Genomic DNA, 12,596 nt, shown 5'->3' with positions numbered 1-12,596 from the left:
AGTGGTTGTCCCCAAGTTAACCACTTCTCTGGTGATGGCAGTATAGCCCATCTTTTCATTTAGAGAGACTTTCATTTAGAGAGACTTTCCAGCTCTTACGTGAGCATGTGCTGATCTAGCCACACCTTGTGCAGTTGCAAGTAAACTTGAGCCTCCAGGTTGAAATCTGTAGAAGTTTAATACTCAGGCCCTGGCTCTCATTGTAAAAAAAAAAATGCAGAAGTTTAAACTAATTCTCATAAATGGCTACCAAACCAGCAGATGCAGTCAACCTACAGAAGGTCACAAGTAGTCTTCAAGAAGTTTCATTTCCAGTATAATCCAGCAAAGCCAATTTTAAAACAAAGCCTACAGGTAAAGAGAAAATATCACCTCTTAACAAAAAAGTTTTATTCTGACTAAACAAAATGTACAATGTTACCTAAGCACTAGCGAGTTTTCTTGATGTTCAGAATGTTGCAGGTCCATTGAATAACTCCATCACATCTTACATTGTAGTTCGATCGAGCTACTTTTTGCCAGACTTCTTTATTCCACCACTGGCTGCCAAAAGAAACAACACAACTGGTTAAACAACTGACAGAGATCTTAGCTACAAGTTTAGTTCTTTGTCAAATCAAATCCCTGCTGGACTGCCTGTACAACTCAGATCCCCACCAGAGTTGGTTTTGCTTTCGCATGTGTTTGTGATCTTACAGACTTTATGCTAAATGAGTAACTTAACATCAGAAACCAAGTCTCCCCTGGAACCAAATGTGCCTCCTAAACCTACAACAGAACTAAATATTTCAACCATTCCTGTGCTCCTCCATGCACACTCTGCGTTGTTTATTTCTTATACAGCAGTTATATAGTCTGGTCAAATCAAATTTAAAGCTAAAGGAATAAAAGCATCAGTATTTCTAAAACAACGAGAGCCCCCAGTTGGGATTGAAGCTCTACTGTAGCAGGTACTGGAATTACAAGAGCCTCTGTTCTTTGCACTCTCCATTACTGAAGAGCATAAAGCAGGGTCAAGGATTGACACATATTAACACAGCAACAAATGAAGCACTTTTTTTTGTCAAATGCCATTTTTCACTGTATGTGTCATCTATGACCAGTGAAAAGGAGAAAAGTACAGGAGGGCTACAGAATTCATGGCTGCAAGGGCTGATAGTCAACAGCAGACTTTGCACTGTGTTCCAAGAGCGTTGCCTTGCTGTAATAACACAATAATCACTGTCTGCTTTCACTCTCATTGGTCACGGACCAGATGACTGAAATTCATCTAGAAGAAGACAGAGTAATAATGGCCAGTGAGAACAGTCAAGAAATACAGACATACTTGCAGCTGAAACGTACTACACAGAACAAGTTTAGGATGGTAAGGACACAGGAGGGAGGTTCAGGGATTTTTTTTTGCATCAGCATGTAATGCCAAAGACATTCTGTAAGTCCCACACCCAGCACATTTTTTTGTAAGCAGATAAATCAGAGGAGCTAGATTAATTTCAGATAAACAGACAAGAAATATCGCACGTTAGTGGAACTGGATTGCATTCCACTCCAAGAACATCAACTCAAATATGAAATTGCAGAACTGCTGGCTAGGATTTGTAACTTATCATTACAGCCACCGTGTCAGAGGACTGTTTTTGTGTTACTCTTCTGTGCTTGTGATCTGCCAGCTTCACTGCCAGCACAGCTCCCAGATACAGGAAGAGTTCTGGGAAGAAACTAGAGAACTAAGGACCAGCAAGTCTGACTTTGGTCTCTGGCAAGATAATAGAGTCCATAATAAAGCAAATGGATAAACAGCTTCATGAAAGTTAACAGGACTTCTGTAAATGGTAAATCCTTACTCGCTGTCCTGCTGGAACTCTCTAAGGGTATCATTTAGTGCACAGATAAAATGAATCCAAGGGATTTCGAATTTCCAAACAGCATCTGACAAGATTCCATGCAAGCATAGTTAGTGAAATTGAATTTGCTGTGGGATTGCTGGGAAGGTCCTTCTAACGCCTCTCAATATTTATTTTTTTCTTAAGAATGAGAAGCAAAGAGTAAAGTTTAACACTCTTTATAGAATGGAGAAGGGATTAGCCATGTTAATGGAACACAGGACAAAAGCACCTCCAAGGAATAGGCAGGATGCACTCTTCAACATCCCAAGTGCAATCACTACAAACGCTGGAGGAAAACAGGGTGAGTGGACAGCCTCACACCGACAGAACTCCAGTACCACTGTCTGAAACAACGACTGGGCTGGATGCACCATCAAAACACACTGCAAAACCTCTCCCATGGCACAGCATGCTGCACAGTCACTTAAGCAAAAGCACCAAATCCAGACTTATTTCCAGTCATAGAGTGTTGGTTTTTTGTTGTTGTTTTCCCCGCCAGGAATCTCCTGCTCTTGAAATTCATTCTTCAAGAAAACAATTACTGCACTTGTTAAACTTCCAGAACTGTGGCAAAGCTTACGTGTTTCTTAATGTTCCTGGAAAGAAAAGGGTGGTCTGCTAAAATAAGAGCCCAGATCTCTCTACACCATCCCACAAGAACAGCTTAGCGTGCCCGGTACACTTATACCTCCTAAAACAGAAACTGCATCGGTAATTTGGAGGTGAAATTTCACAGTAAAATAAATAAATAAAATTAGCATCTCTTTGTTATTTATCATCTGCAACTGCCATCATCCTACCAGTGCATGTTGAATAGCTGAAAGGTACAAGCAAAACCATTAGACTTTTGAAGGCAGCAAGCCCTTTTTTTTCCTATCAGTATGGCACCTCACTTACCGAGGGGCCCTTTTCCAGCAGCCTTTGCTTTCATCTCCTCAAGTTTCTTTTGCTCCTCCTTCTGCTTTTGTTTAAATGCCAGATCTGTCTAAAGAAAAGAACAACAGAGCGTGTTAGCATCTCCTCCCCTGAAACTTTTTTAAAACAACTGATAAGCAATGAGAAAGAAATGTTCTAACATGTACAGTCTTCATAGACAACAAGGCTGAAAGGGACTGTAGGATTTTTCCTTGAAACTCAGGATTTTGAGATTCCTCACCAGTCCAGTCCATGGCTCAGCTTCCTTAAAACTGGGACATTTTCCTCTTCTTCATGCTGAAACTCCCCTTGCTACAATGTGAGCTTTTTACTTCCCTTTTTCCCCCCAAGAGAACAAAATATTGTTTCGTATTCTGGGTTTTCCAGGATTTTTTTTTATGTTTTTACTAGTAAATCGCTCCCTACCATGCTATAAAAAGAAAAAAAGTGGATCAATGCAATGCCCACACGTGCCACTGCTGTGCTGAGAGGAAAGGAGATGTTATATCACATTTGCCACATGATATTTTCTTTATATGGCCTGTGTGATTTTTGTTTTGCAACACCTGGTTTTGAGGGTACACATTTAGTGTATGTTCTGTCTCAAACCCTTTCAAGGTGGACCTGAAGTTTAGCCGCTCCTTCTCCTTGGATTTTACAAGTCAATTGTTCTTTCCAAAGAAAGGGCCGTAGCATACATGCTTAGTTAAATAAATCCCTTTGCTTTCCTTCAAGCTTTCTCCAATTACTTTGATCACTAGTCTTGCCCTTTTGACAGTCTGTGGCCCCTCCAAATTTTGTTTTCTACGAAGACAAGAGCAGAACTGTCAGTAAGTTAGTCAGCTGGCCTACCACGGCAGGAATCAAAACATTAGCCTGATGTAAGACAAACTCTTGCTCAGCCCCTGACAATTTATCCTTGTAGTCAGACACTGAAGGGTCAGTAACAGGTTTTAGTGTGACAGAGCAGCCACCTGCCCGTTCACCTCCATCACTTCCCTAGGCCCTGTTCCTACCCACACTTTGTCAGTTATCAAGAGCCTGATACCTGCTGTCCTCCCCATACACAGAGCTCTGCCCTGCTGCAGAACATGATTTTGTTTGTCTGGCAGCTTTACTACAATACACAATATCAGCTTTTACACTGCTGTAACTTGGACACTTGAAAGCCCTTAATTGGCTCTGGCATTTCTCTGATGACAAAACTTATTTATAAAATCACCAATTCATCTTTCAGTGAGGCATCGCGTTTACCTTTTTCCAGTCACGGCTGCCACAACCCTCAGAAGCAGAAACAGGTAAGGGGAAGGGGATGGAGATGAAGGGGATGGTGAAGGGGATGCCCCCCGGCGCCCTACCTCATCCAGGTCCTTGGTCTGCTTCTTCGGCTGCTTCAGCGGCTTCTTCTTGCCGCCTGCAAAGACAGAGAGCTCCGTGAGGCGCGGCTCGGCCCGGCGCGGTGCCGGCGGCCCCGGGGCCCGGCCTTACCCTCCCGGCCCGACATGGCGCCCGCCCCGCTCCGCTCCGCGCCGCTCCGCGCCTCAGCCGCCCGCTTCCGCCCGGCCCCGCGCCTCAGCCGCTGCCGCCGCCGCCGTCACCGCCCGGAGCTCGGGGATTTCCGCTTCCGGGCCGGGCCCGGGGCAGGTAGGGCAGGGCCCGGGGATGCGGAGCTGAGGCGAAGGGGGGGGGGGGACACCGGGAGGGCCTCGGTGAGGTGAGGAGGGGGTGTGCGGGGGGTCCCTGTGGTTGTGGTGTACGGCGGCCCCGGGGTGCTCGGTGGGGGCTGTGTAACGGGGCGGCAGTGGGCGGGTGGGGGCAGACCCCAAATGTTCCCTCTGGGGCTGTCCCTTCCTTGGGGCACGGCTGTGGTGTCGTTGCCACCTGAAGGCACACAATCAGGACGGCTCTGGTCGGAGGGGATCCTAAGGAGCACCCGGTTCCAGCCCCCTGCCACACGCAGGGCCCCACCTGCTAGGTCAGGGTGCTCAGAGCCCCCCCCTGACCTGGCCTGCAGCACCTCAGGGATGGGGCAGCCTGTGCCAGGGCCTCGCCGCCCTCTGGGTGGAAAAGAAAATTCATATGTACAACTTCTTAAATTAACAAAAAGCTTGTACCAAGTATCAAGCTCTCTCATGCCATTCATTTGTTGTTTTTTAGTATTGTTTTGGTCAAAACCTCGTATAATCGTACCCAAACTCCATAAAAAGCCTTAGTTGAAAGTTTGCCCGTTTATAATTTTTAGAGGAATGTGCCAAGTAGAAAATTAAAATCTTTACGTATCAATGCAGACATTAAGCAGGAATAAGCAGTCTGCTTTTGCAGGGTAAGCAAGAATGTTAAAGCTATTTAAAATGTCTGCATTCGCTGCCTGGTGGTTGTATGGTCTTTTGGCTCTTCCTTGTATTTTAGTTTTGTAGGTAGTCAATTAAAAAACTTATGTACACATTAGTACTTCTGTGTTTTCTCTCTGCTTTCAACTCTTCAATGCTTCGTATATCTGTGGAGTATAAAATACAGGGAATGATTGAACCCCATTTCTTCACCTTTTTGAGTTTTTTATTTTTTTAACCCCTCTAATTTTTTTTTCTGTTCTTTTCCAGAGCTGTTAGCACAAGTGACACAGTACACCAAGCTCAAACGTGAAAACAGAACAAAATTTCCAATGGCAGTCACTTCTGTGCTGAAGCATTAAATTACTCTGAAGCTACTCCTGCTGATACTGGATCTGTAACATGTGATTGCTATTCATGCAACGAGCAAATCAGTAATCAAGAAGCATGGCAAAAGTACTTAATAACAGCAGAAAAGCAGGAATCTCTGGCAGGACTGTCCTTTGAAAACTGTGGAAAATGTCCTAGGTGAGTAACGACATGAAACTAGTGATGGTTTGGCCATTCTAGATTTTTATTAATGTTCTGATACATACATGTAGTTTTAAGAGGTGTTTACCAGCCTTATTTTAATAACTTTTTTCTTCATCCTTGTAGCACTTCTTTTCAGTGAGCAAATTCAAGACATGGGGCCAATGAAATATAAATCAAGTGTATCTTCGGTGTCCTGTGGCCTGCAATATCACCATTTTATGATAAAGTGCTGTCAAAAAATGAATTTACACGTGGTGCGAACTTACTGTTCCTCGGGACCTAAGCAGCCTGAAGCCAAGTCAGCAATAGAAACGGCCAGGAGTCTTCTCAGTCGGCTGACAGAAACTGGGACTGTTATGGGGAAAAGCTCCCTTCAAAAAATATCTGCAACGGGCAAGAGTTGGTGGGACAAATATGAAGAGTTTGTTGGCATTAATGAAGTTCGAGAGGCTCAGGGAAAAGTGACGGAGGTAAACGTGGACAAAACATTAAAAATGAATAGATTTTAAAATTAGAAGTTTAAAATTATGAGCTAAGCAATATGAAGCATGACCACTGTGAGTCAAAAAAGAGCCTCCAAAGAGAACTATGACTTTTTCTACTTTAACTAGCTGTGAGGACACTATGATTGTGTTCTAGTATAGTCGTCTTAGTAAATGTAGCATATCCCCTAGATTGTAATGGAGTGCTTTTGTTTGTTTGTTTTTGTTGTTTTTTCCTCTCCGAAATTCCTATAACTATCAATTTAGATGTGCCTGGTAATAAGTCTCTAAAATAAATAATCTCTCTTCACAGGCTGAAAATGTCTTTATGATAGCTCGAGGAATAGTACGAGAGGCTCGTGAAAATGTAGAAGCCCAACAGATTAAACTGAAGGAGATTCGGGACCGCTTAGACAGGGTCTCTCGGGATGACACCCAGTACTTAGAACTGGCTACTCTGGAACACAGGTTGCTGCAGGTAACTTGTTGGTATTTGAGTGATGGCAAATACAATGAAAATTTGTGTGCGTTGCTTTTATTGGTAGAGAATGGTGTTGTAGATGCATCTTACTGTTGAAGAACAGTGGTCTAAGCTAGTCTTTATTATACTTGTTTTAATTAAAGTAATTATCGTAGATGATTTGATATGCAATGGAAATCATATGCTGGTGTTAAAACAAGGTAGTAAATTTGGAGACAAAAGCTGAAAGAATGAACCTAGCAAACTAATTGTTTGAGTGGTGACAGGTGTGTGCCAACAAAAAGCTGAGATTCAAGGAATTAACCTTCCATGTGATGAGGAAAGTTCACTTCTGGCTGTTAACCCATCAAAACTCTCTCATCTGTCTTCCATCTGAGCAAGAAGATGAGGTCAACCACAGCACAGGCAGGGGCGGTATCCTGTACCCACAGGGTGCAGTCCTGCAGCACCTCACCTGGATGAACCACGGCGATAGGAACATGTTCTTCAACAGTCCATCAGTCACAGATAAAGGCAGGGTAGCAGCCAAAGTCAGCCCAGAAATCTAAATGAAACTGCAAGGACAGCAGGAAAAAGGCACGCCTATGGCAAAGCTCAGGCAAGGAGTGGGTACACGAACCTGAGCTTAAATGGAGCTCCTGGATCAATGCACAGAGCACCAGAAAAGAACTAAAGAGAGCTGTCCAAGTAATGCATCAGGTCTGTGCAGATGAAATCTCAAGAATAGAGCTCTGCATGACTACGAAGGAAGGTAGAGCTAAAATTACCACTGTCTGTAAGGTGGTATCTCTGTCTTACAAGAGGAATGTGTGCTTAGAAGAATGGGATAATTTGGGGAATGCACTTAGCTGACAGACAGATTCGCTACTATAAAAAACTGCAGAATTTTACTTCAGGAAAATAACCATAATACTTTTCAGTGTTTTGCTGAAATATAGTGCCTTACAAAAGGAATTGCCATGCTGAAGCTGGCAAAGGCAGAAAAGGAAGATGCACACGTGAGCAGAGAAAGAAAGAGAAGGCAGAAGAATGAGAAGTATGTATGTTCATGAAATTAACCTATCCAGGACACCTTTTTTAGTCCTATTTTCAGTTCCCGTTTTAGGTGTCTTAGAATTGAAAGAGAGAAGCGTGGTAAAGGTAGTGTTTGGCAAAGTAGGCAGAGCCAAAAAACTGTACCTGGTGAGGAGAGAAAAGCTTTGCCTGTGTGTACCACTTTCCTGTCATCAGCATGTGACAGATTGTTGTGTAGATGATCTTCAGTTGTAATTCTTGATGACCTTTTCTATTTCTTAGGTTTGAGTTGAAATGATGTCTCACTGACTGAAGTAGGATTAATAAAGAAAATAAAAAGGGAAAATTATGAAATAGAACTAATGCTTCATTTCCCTTTTTTTCATCATTTTCATTTTTCACACTTTTTTTAGCTTCATGTTATAGCTTCTTCTAATCAAAATGTGTTTCTTGCAGGAAGAGAAGAGGTATCGAGCTGCCTACTTAAACGCAGAAGAATCTGAGCGAGAAAAGTTCTCTCTCTTCTCTGCAGCCGTAAGGGAAAGCCACGAGAAAGAGCGAACAAGAGCTGAAAAAACAAAGAACTGGTCTATTATTGGCTCTGTACTGGGAGCCATTATAGGTGTTCTTGGTTCCACTTATGTTAATCGAGTAAGGCTGCAAGAATTAAAAGTCTTGGTGCTTGAAGCACAGAAGGGCCCAATAAACCTGCAAGAAGCCATCAAAGAACAGGCCTCCAGCCATTACTTGCAGCAGAAGGATCTCAGTGACGTCATAGCAGACCTGAAAAACATGCTGCAAGCAAGGACATCACAGGAAATAAAAGAAGGTGCTTTGCTAGCAAGAGGAGACAGGAATGACTCCGTAAAACTAGATTCTCTTTTAATTCCTTTAAAGGAACAGCTAAACTACACTAAACAAGTCAGTTCATGTCTTGGGAGTATACAACAGCAGTTTAACAGTCTGCAGGAAAGTATAGCACAAATAATTTCTGACGTGCAGAGCGTTAAACTTGCAGTTCATTCTAGACCTCTGGAAAGAGTAATGCCGAGATCTTCAGCAGAGGGTAAGGGACAGGCTTCTGCTGTGAGAGATGTGATCTTAGAATTGTGTGACACAGAGCGGAGACTGGAATCACAAATCAAGAGAAATTCTATTTACAGCACTGCAATCACATGTACTGTGTTTGCTATTACTCTGCCAGTACTCTATATGATACTTAAAGGAAACTGATCTCTAACTAATTGCTGTAATTTACTAGATTAATAAAAGTAAACTTGTGCTCTAAGTACTTAGAGTACAAGTCCGCATAAATTTGCACTAGTGTTTCTCATTATGCTTTCTGCTGTACAGCTGGAAAACTTGTAAAGGCTGTCCATCTGCTGCTGCAGGCTCCATGCTAAGCCTTTCACTTGCAGTGTGTCTTTTAATTCCTCAAGTGAAGGAAATTGTATTGCTTCATCTGTTGACTTCATTCACGGTTTCGTTCTTCTACAGTCTCGTACTGCATATCGTGCCAATCAGTGACCTTCATTCCGGAGCTGTATTTGTGATTTTTCAGTTCAAATGATTCTTTTAATCTAGCATTGATCAAAGTGCTTCATGTGTAATCCTTTATAATTTAACCCCTGATTTATTCATAATTTTGCAGTTTGTTTATACACAAAACATTAGGAGTCATTTTACTAATCAGGTAAATATGTATGCCCTTGCCTGTTTTTTTTTTAATTATTCTAGATACAGTGCGATAGTTTGCTATATAACAGGGGCCATATGAACCAAGGAAGATTTAAGTTATCATGGTGCAAAGTATAGCTTCACGAGTCTGTACAGCCAGATGGTACATTTAAAACATGATTAAATTACACGTGGTAGCTTTCTCCTAGAACTGTTTATAATGAAGCGTCCAAAAACATTTCTGGAGCTTTAGCCATGTTAGTTACAGCTCCATGCCATTGAAGGCTAATAGACAGGGAAAGAGAAAAAGGATTCAGATATAGAGATATGTTAAGTATGGTGATGTTCATTCTGCAGGTGCAAACCAATTGTCCTTTCCCTACAGCCTCCTTAACCTGTCATTCACTAGCCATTTTGTGGTTGTAGTAGTCATCTATGGAGCAATCACTTTCTTATCCCTACTAGTATCTTTTATTGGAACTGTCTTCAGTTTTTATTCTTTCAGTTTTGTCCTGCCTGGAAATTAAAATGCTGATCTACAGCAGGTGTTTGTAAGATGGTACTTTAACGATAACAGTGCTATGCAAACTACTCTAAAATAATATGTGGGAAGAAGTGAAAAGTTCAGCTGCCTCATTTTCTGGGAAGGGATGAAGAATGGCAGAACGAAGAAAAATGCTGTCTTAACAGCTAAACGTCAGCATCTCTATGGCCAAACAAAAAGTTGTTAGTTTCACTGTGATAAGAAATAGTTTTCTCCCTATGATGGCAGCAGATAAGCAAACCAAACTTGGAACTCCTGCTCTGCTGGGCATTTCTGTGAAACCTTGGCGAAGGTCTGCCAACCTCACCCCATGCTCCAATGCCTTTGTGTAAGCATTTCACAATGACGAAGTTGTTTAGTATATACTCGGTGTGTTTGTTGTTGTTTTTTTTCGGTCAGTCTGTTTTTTTGCCCAGTAACCATATGAAAAGAGTTTGAGGTTTTGATTGTAAGCTTCTAAGATTGTAAGATCTTTGGGACAGGGACGTTTGCTCGATGAGGCACCTATTTCATTTGGTATCGTTAGTGCTATTAGAATATGACTGAATAAACAACATTAGGAAAGACCTGTGATGATTCACTACTTGTAAGAGATGAAATATGCAAAAGGTGGTTTTGGGAAGGACTGCTGCTGATTTATATATTGATTACTTGGTGTGTAAAGTGAACAAGCATTTGTCAGGGAAGCTGTTTCATCTGATGGCTTGAGACCTGAGATAAAAATTCTCATCCGTTTACCCGCATCAAGAAGTGCATACAGATTAATGCAATTTTTCAAATCTAGTATTGCATTTTCTCATGTTGTGAATGTTTCTACGGGTTCTACTTCTTGCAGGAGAGTGATAAAAATCAGAGAAGTATGTAATCAACGGGGAAAGGATGGTACATTGGTTCTATTTGTAGTTTGCCAACAGTAGTTACTGAATTATATTCTTTTTTTTTTCTTTTTTTTTTTCTCCCTGGTTTAACTACCTAATGTCAGGCCCCCTTACTAGGTAAATGGCTGAATTTTAAATATTCATCACTGAAAAGCATGGGTTATATATGTGAGCATGATTATAAAATGCTGAATGTTAGGTGGCAAAACATGAAAGTAAAGGCAACGCTGCTCACTGAAATGTGTGTATTTTTGAGTAACATCAGAAAATGAGTAGCGGTCTGAGGTTAAACGTATATGACAAATAAAGAACAGGAAAATCAAGAGTTGCTTATTGTTTTAAAGCAATCTGCTTTTTTTCCATTGAAAGAAGGTATGATTGTAGGTAGCTTTAACCTGGAGCTACAGGAAGGAAAAGCCTGTCAATGAGATCAGTAGCAAATAGATCTGTGATGAGGGAGAGCTTAAAATACAAAGCCTGAAATTTGAGAAGAGCTGGATGGTGTGATATACACCAAGATGAAAATAACTGGATTTCATCCTCCATGGGGGATCTGGAAGATTCAGGAATAGGTTCTCTGTGCGGTGTCATACAGCTGGCAGGATTCATTGTTACATTCGATTACTGTGGTTGTGCTGTGCCTTAGTAAATCCTCATGCGAAGTGACAGCAGAATCATTTCAATTAGGAAAAAAACAACAACAACTTGTAATAACAATTAGGAGGACAGATGTGTATGTTCCCTCAATCCTGCATTAATCATCACTTTGTTGTGGCAATGGCATGCAGTTTGGTACTCCACCATATGCGTACCCCGGAGCCAGAAGGTGTGGCTGCAGCACCAACAGCTGTACCTGGAGCTAGCTGAAGGCAAGATCCAGGAAGACACTGCGACATGGACTGTACTCCTAATCTGTTCCCTACTTTATGCTAAATCTCTGTCATGGCAACACAGGTGGTAAATACACAAGTCTGAACAAAGCCAGCACAGCTGCACACTGCAGTGTTTTATCTGAGTGCTCCCATTAGTTCAGGTACATTTGCAGTACTGACAGTGCCTTGGTCTATAGACAGTGTGATATCTCCTGATCATTCATGCAAGGCCAAGTGAATGGTTCGTTGTTGTCCTCTTCTTAGGCTACTCTATTTTTTTTTTTGTTTTGTTTAAAAAAAAAAAAGTGCTGTGCAGATTTATTCACAAAGTTTACAATGGGTAGTTGAGTTTTGCTTTTGGAATGAGGTCTTTGAGCTGAAGCTTTCCTCATGCAGGAGAATTCTGCTTATTAAGCACTTCAGACACATTCTTGCTCTCTCTAAGCAAAATCCTCTCTGGGTAGGATGGCTCAGCCAGCCCCATTTCCCAAATGTTCATCAGCTCAGAGGGATGGTGATTGCAATATTGCAATATGATAGATAATACTGCAATATTGCAGTACTTTTTTGCAGGTGCTAATGAGGCCAGGGATTGACCTATGCATTATGTGTAGATCAGAGAAAGCCAGTGCTGTCTGAGGTTATTTCCACTCTTAACCAAACACAGAAGCTGAGTTGAGCAGGAACGTGGTAACAGCGACAGGAAGCCTGCTGGTGGACAATAACTATAGAAAAATGAGCGGCAGTGGTCTGAGCTTGGCTCCTGCCAAGCGCTTTTGAGTTCTTGTTGCTCTATGAGAAACCACTGTTAACTCAAAAGCAAACAGCCTAATGGCTATGGGGAGGAAAAAAAAAAAAAAAAAGGCATAAGGCATTCAATGAGGTCAGTCAGTACAGACTTCTAACAGTAAGTGCATTCTGAAGAGAAAACTTGCCATTCCGTCCAGTCGGGAAAGAAATATCAAATGTTGCTTATGAGTTCA

The 12,596-nt window shown here is 41.9% G+C and overlaps 1 protein-coding gene and 1 long non-coding RNA gene across 4 annotated transcripts; one reads left to right on the top strand and one right to left on the bottom strand.

Annotated features, from left to right (window-relative positions):
* Positions 1-368: 368 nt before the first annotated feature.
* On the bottom strand, positions 369-4,433 carry LOC106019097 (uncharacterized). The gene is made up of 4 exons (XR_003500227.3): positions 4,290-4,433; positions 4,160-4,215; positions 2,784-2,871; positions 369-543 (listed from the first exon to the last, which is right to left on the bottom strand). It is a non-coding gene; the product is annotated as an uncharacterized lncRNA (long non-coding RNA).
* On the top strand, positions 4,305-10,226 carry CCDC51 (coiled-coil domain containing 51). 3 transcript variants are annotated; one of them, XM_038185879.2, is made up of 5 exons: positions 4,305-4,445; positions 5,402-5,659; positions 5,789-6,135; positions 6,461-6,625; positions 8,099-10,226. In XM_038185879.2, exons 3-5 carry the CDS (start codon positions 5,818-5,820, stop codon positions 8,873-8,875), a joined length of 1,260 nt encoding a protein of 419 aa, XP_038041807.2. In that variant the 5' UTR covers positions 4,305-4,445; positions 5,402-5,659; positions 5,789-5,817; the 3' UTR covers positions 8,876-10,226. The 3 variants fall into 3 exon arrangements, with proteins under 3 accessions (XP_038041807.2, XP_038041809.2, XP_038041808.2); XM_038185881.2 differs by having other exon boundaries at positions 4,432-4,515; XM_038185880.2 differs by lacking the exon at positions 4,305-4,445 and adding an exon at positions 4,599-5,124.
* The last annotated feature ends 2,370 nt before the right edge of the window (positions 10,227-12,596 follow it).

Source organism: Anas platyrhynchos, chromosome 13 (genome assembly GCF_047663525.1).
Source record: "Anas platyrhynchos isolate ZD024472 breed Pekin duck chromosome 13, IASCAAS_PekinDuck_T2T, whole genome shotgun sequence".
Taxonomy (NCBI): domain Eukaryota; kingdom Metazoa; phylum Chordata; class Aves; order Anseriformes; family Anatidae; genus Anas; species Anas platyrhynchos.
The sequence above is the reverse complement of the archived record's forward strand: the minus strand, read 5'-3'. Positions and strand labels throughout refer to the sequence as shown.

Excerpts from the sequence above, each read along its gene's own strand:
- CCDC51 (XM_038185879.2), top strand. The coding sequence starts at position 5,818 with ATGGGGCCAATGAAATATAAATCAAGTGTATCTTCGGTGTCCTGTGGC. Across the intron at positions 6,136-6,460 it reads CTCAGGGAAAAGTGACGGAG|GCTGAAAATGTCTTTATGAT; the intron begins GTAAACGTGGAC and ends CTCTCTTCACAG. Across the intron at positions 6,626-8,098 it reads TGGAACACAGGTTGCTGCAG|GAAGAGAAGAGGTATCGAGC; the intron begins GTAACTTGTTGG and ends TGTTTCTTGCAG.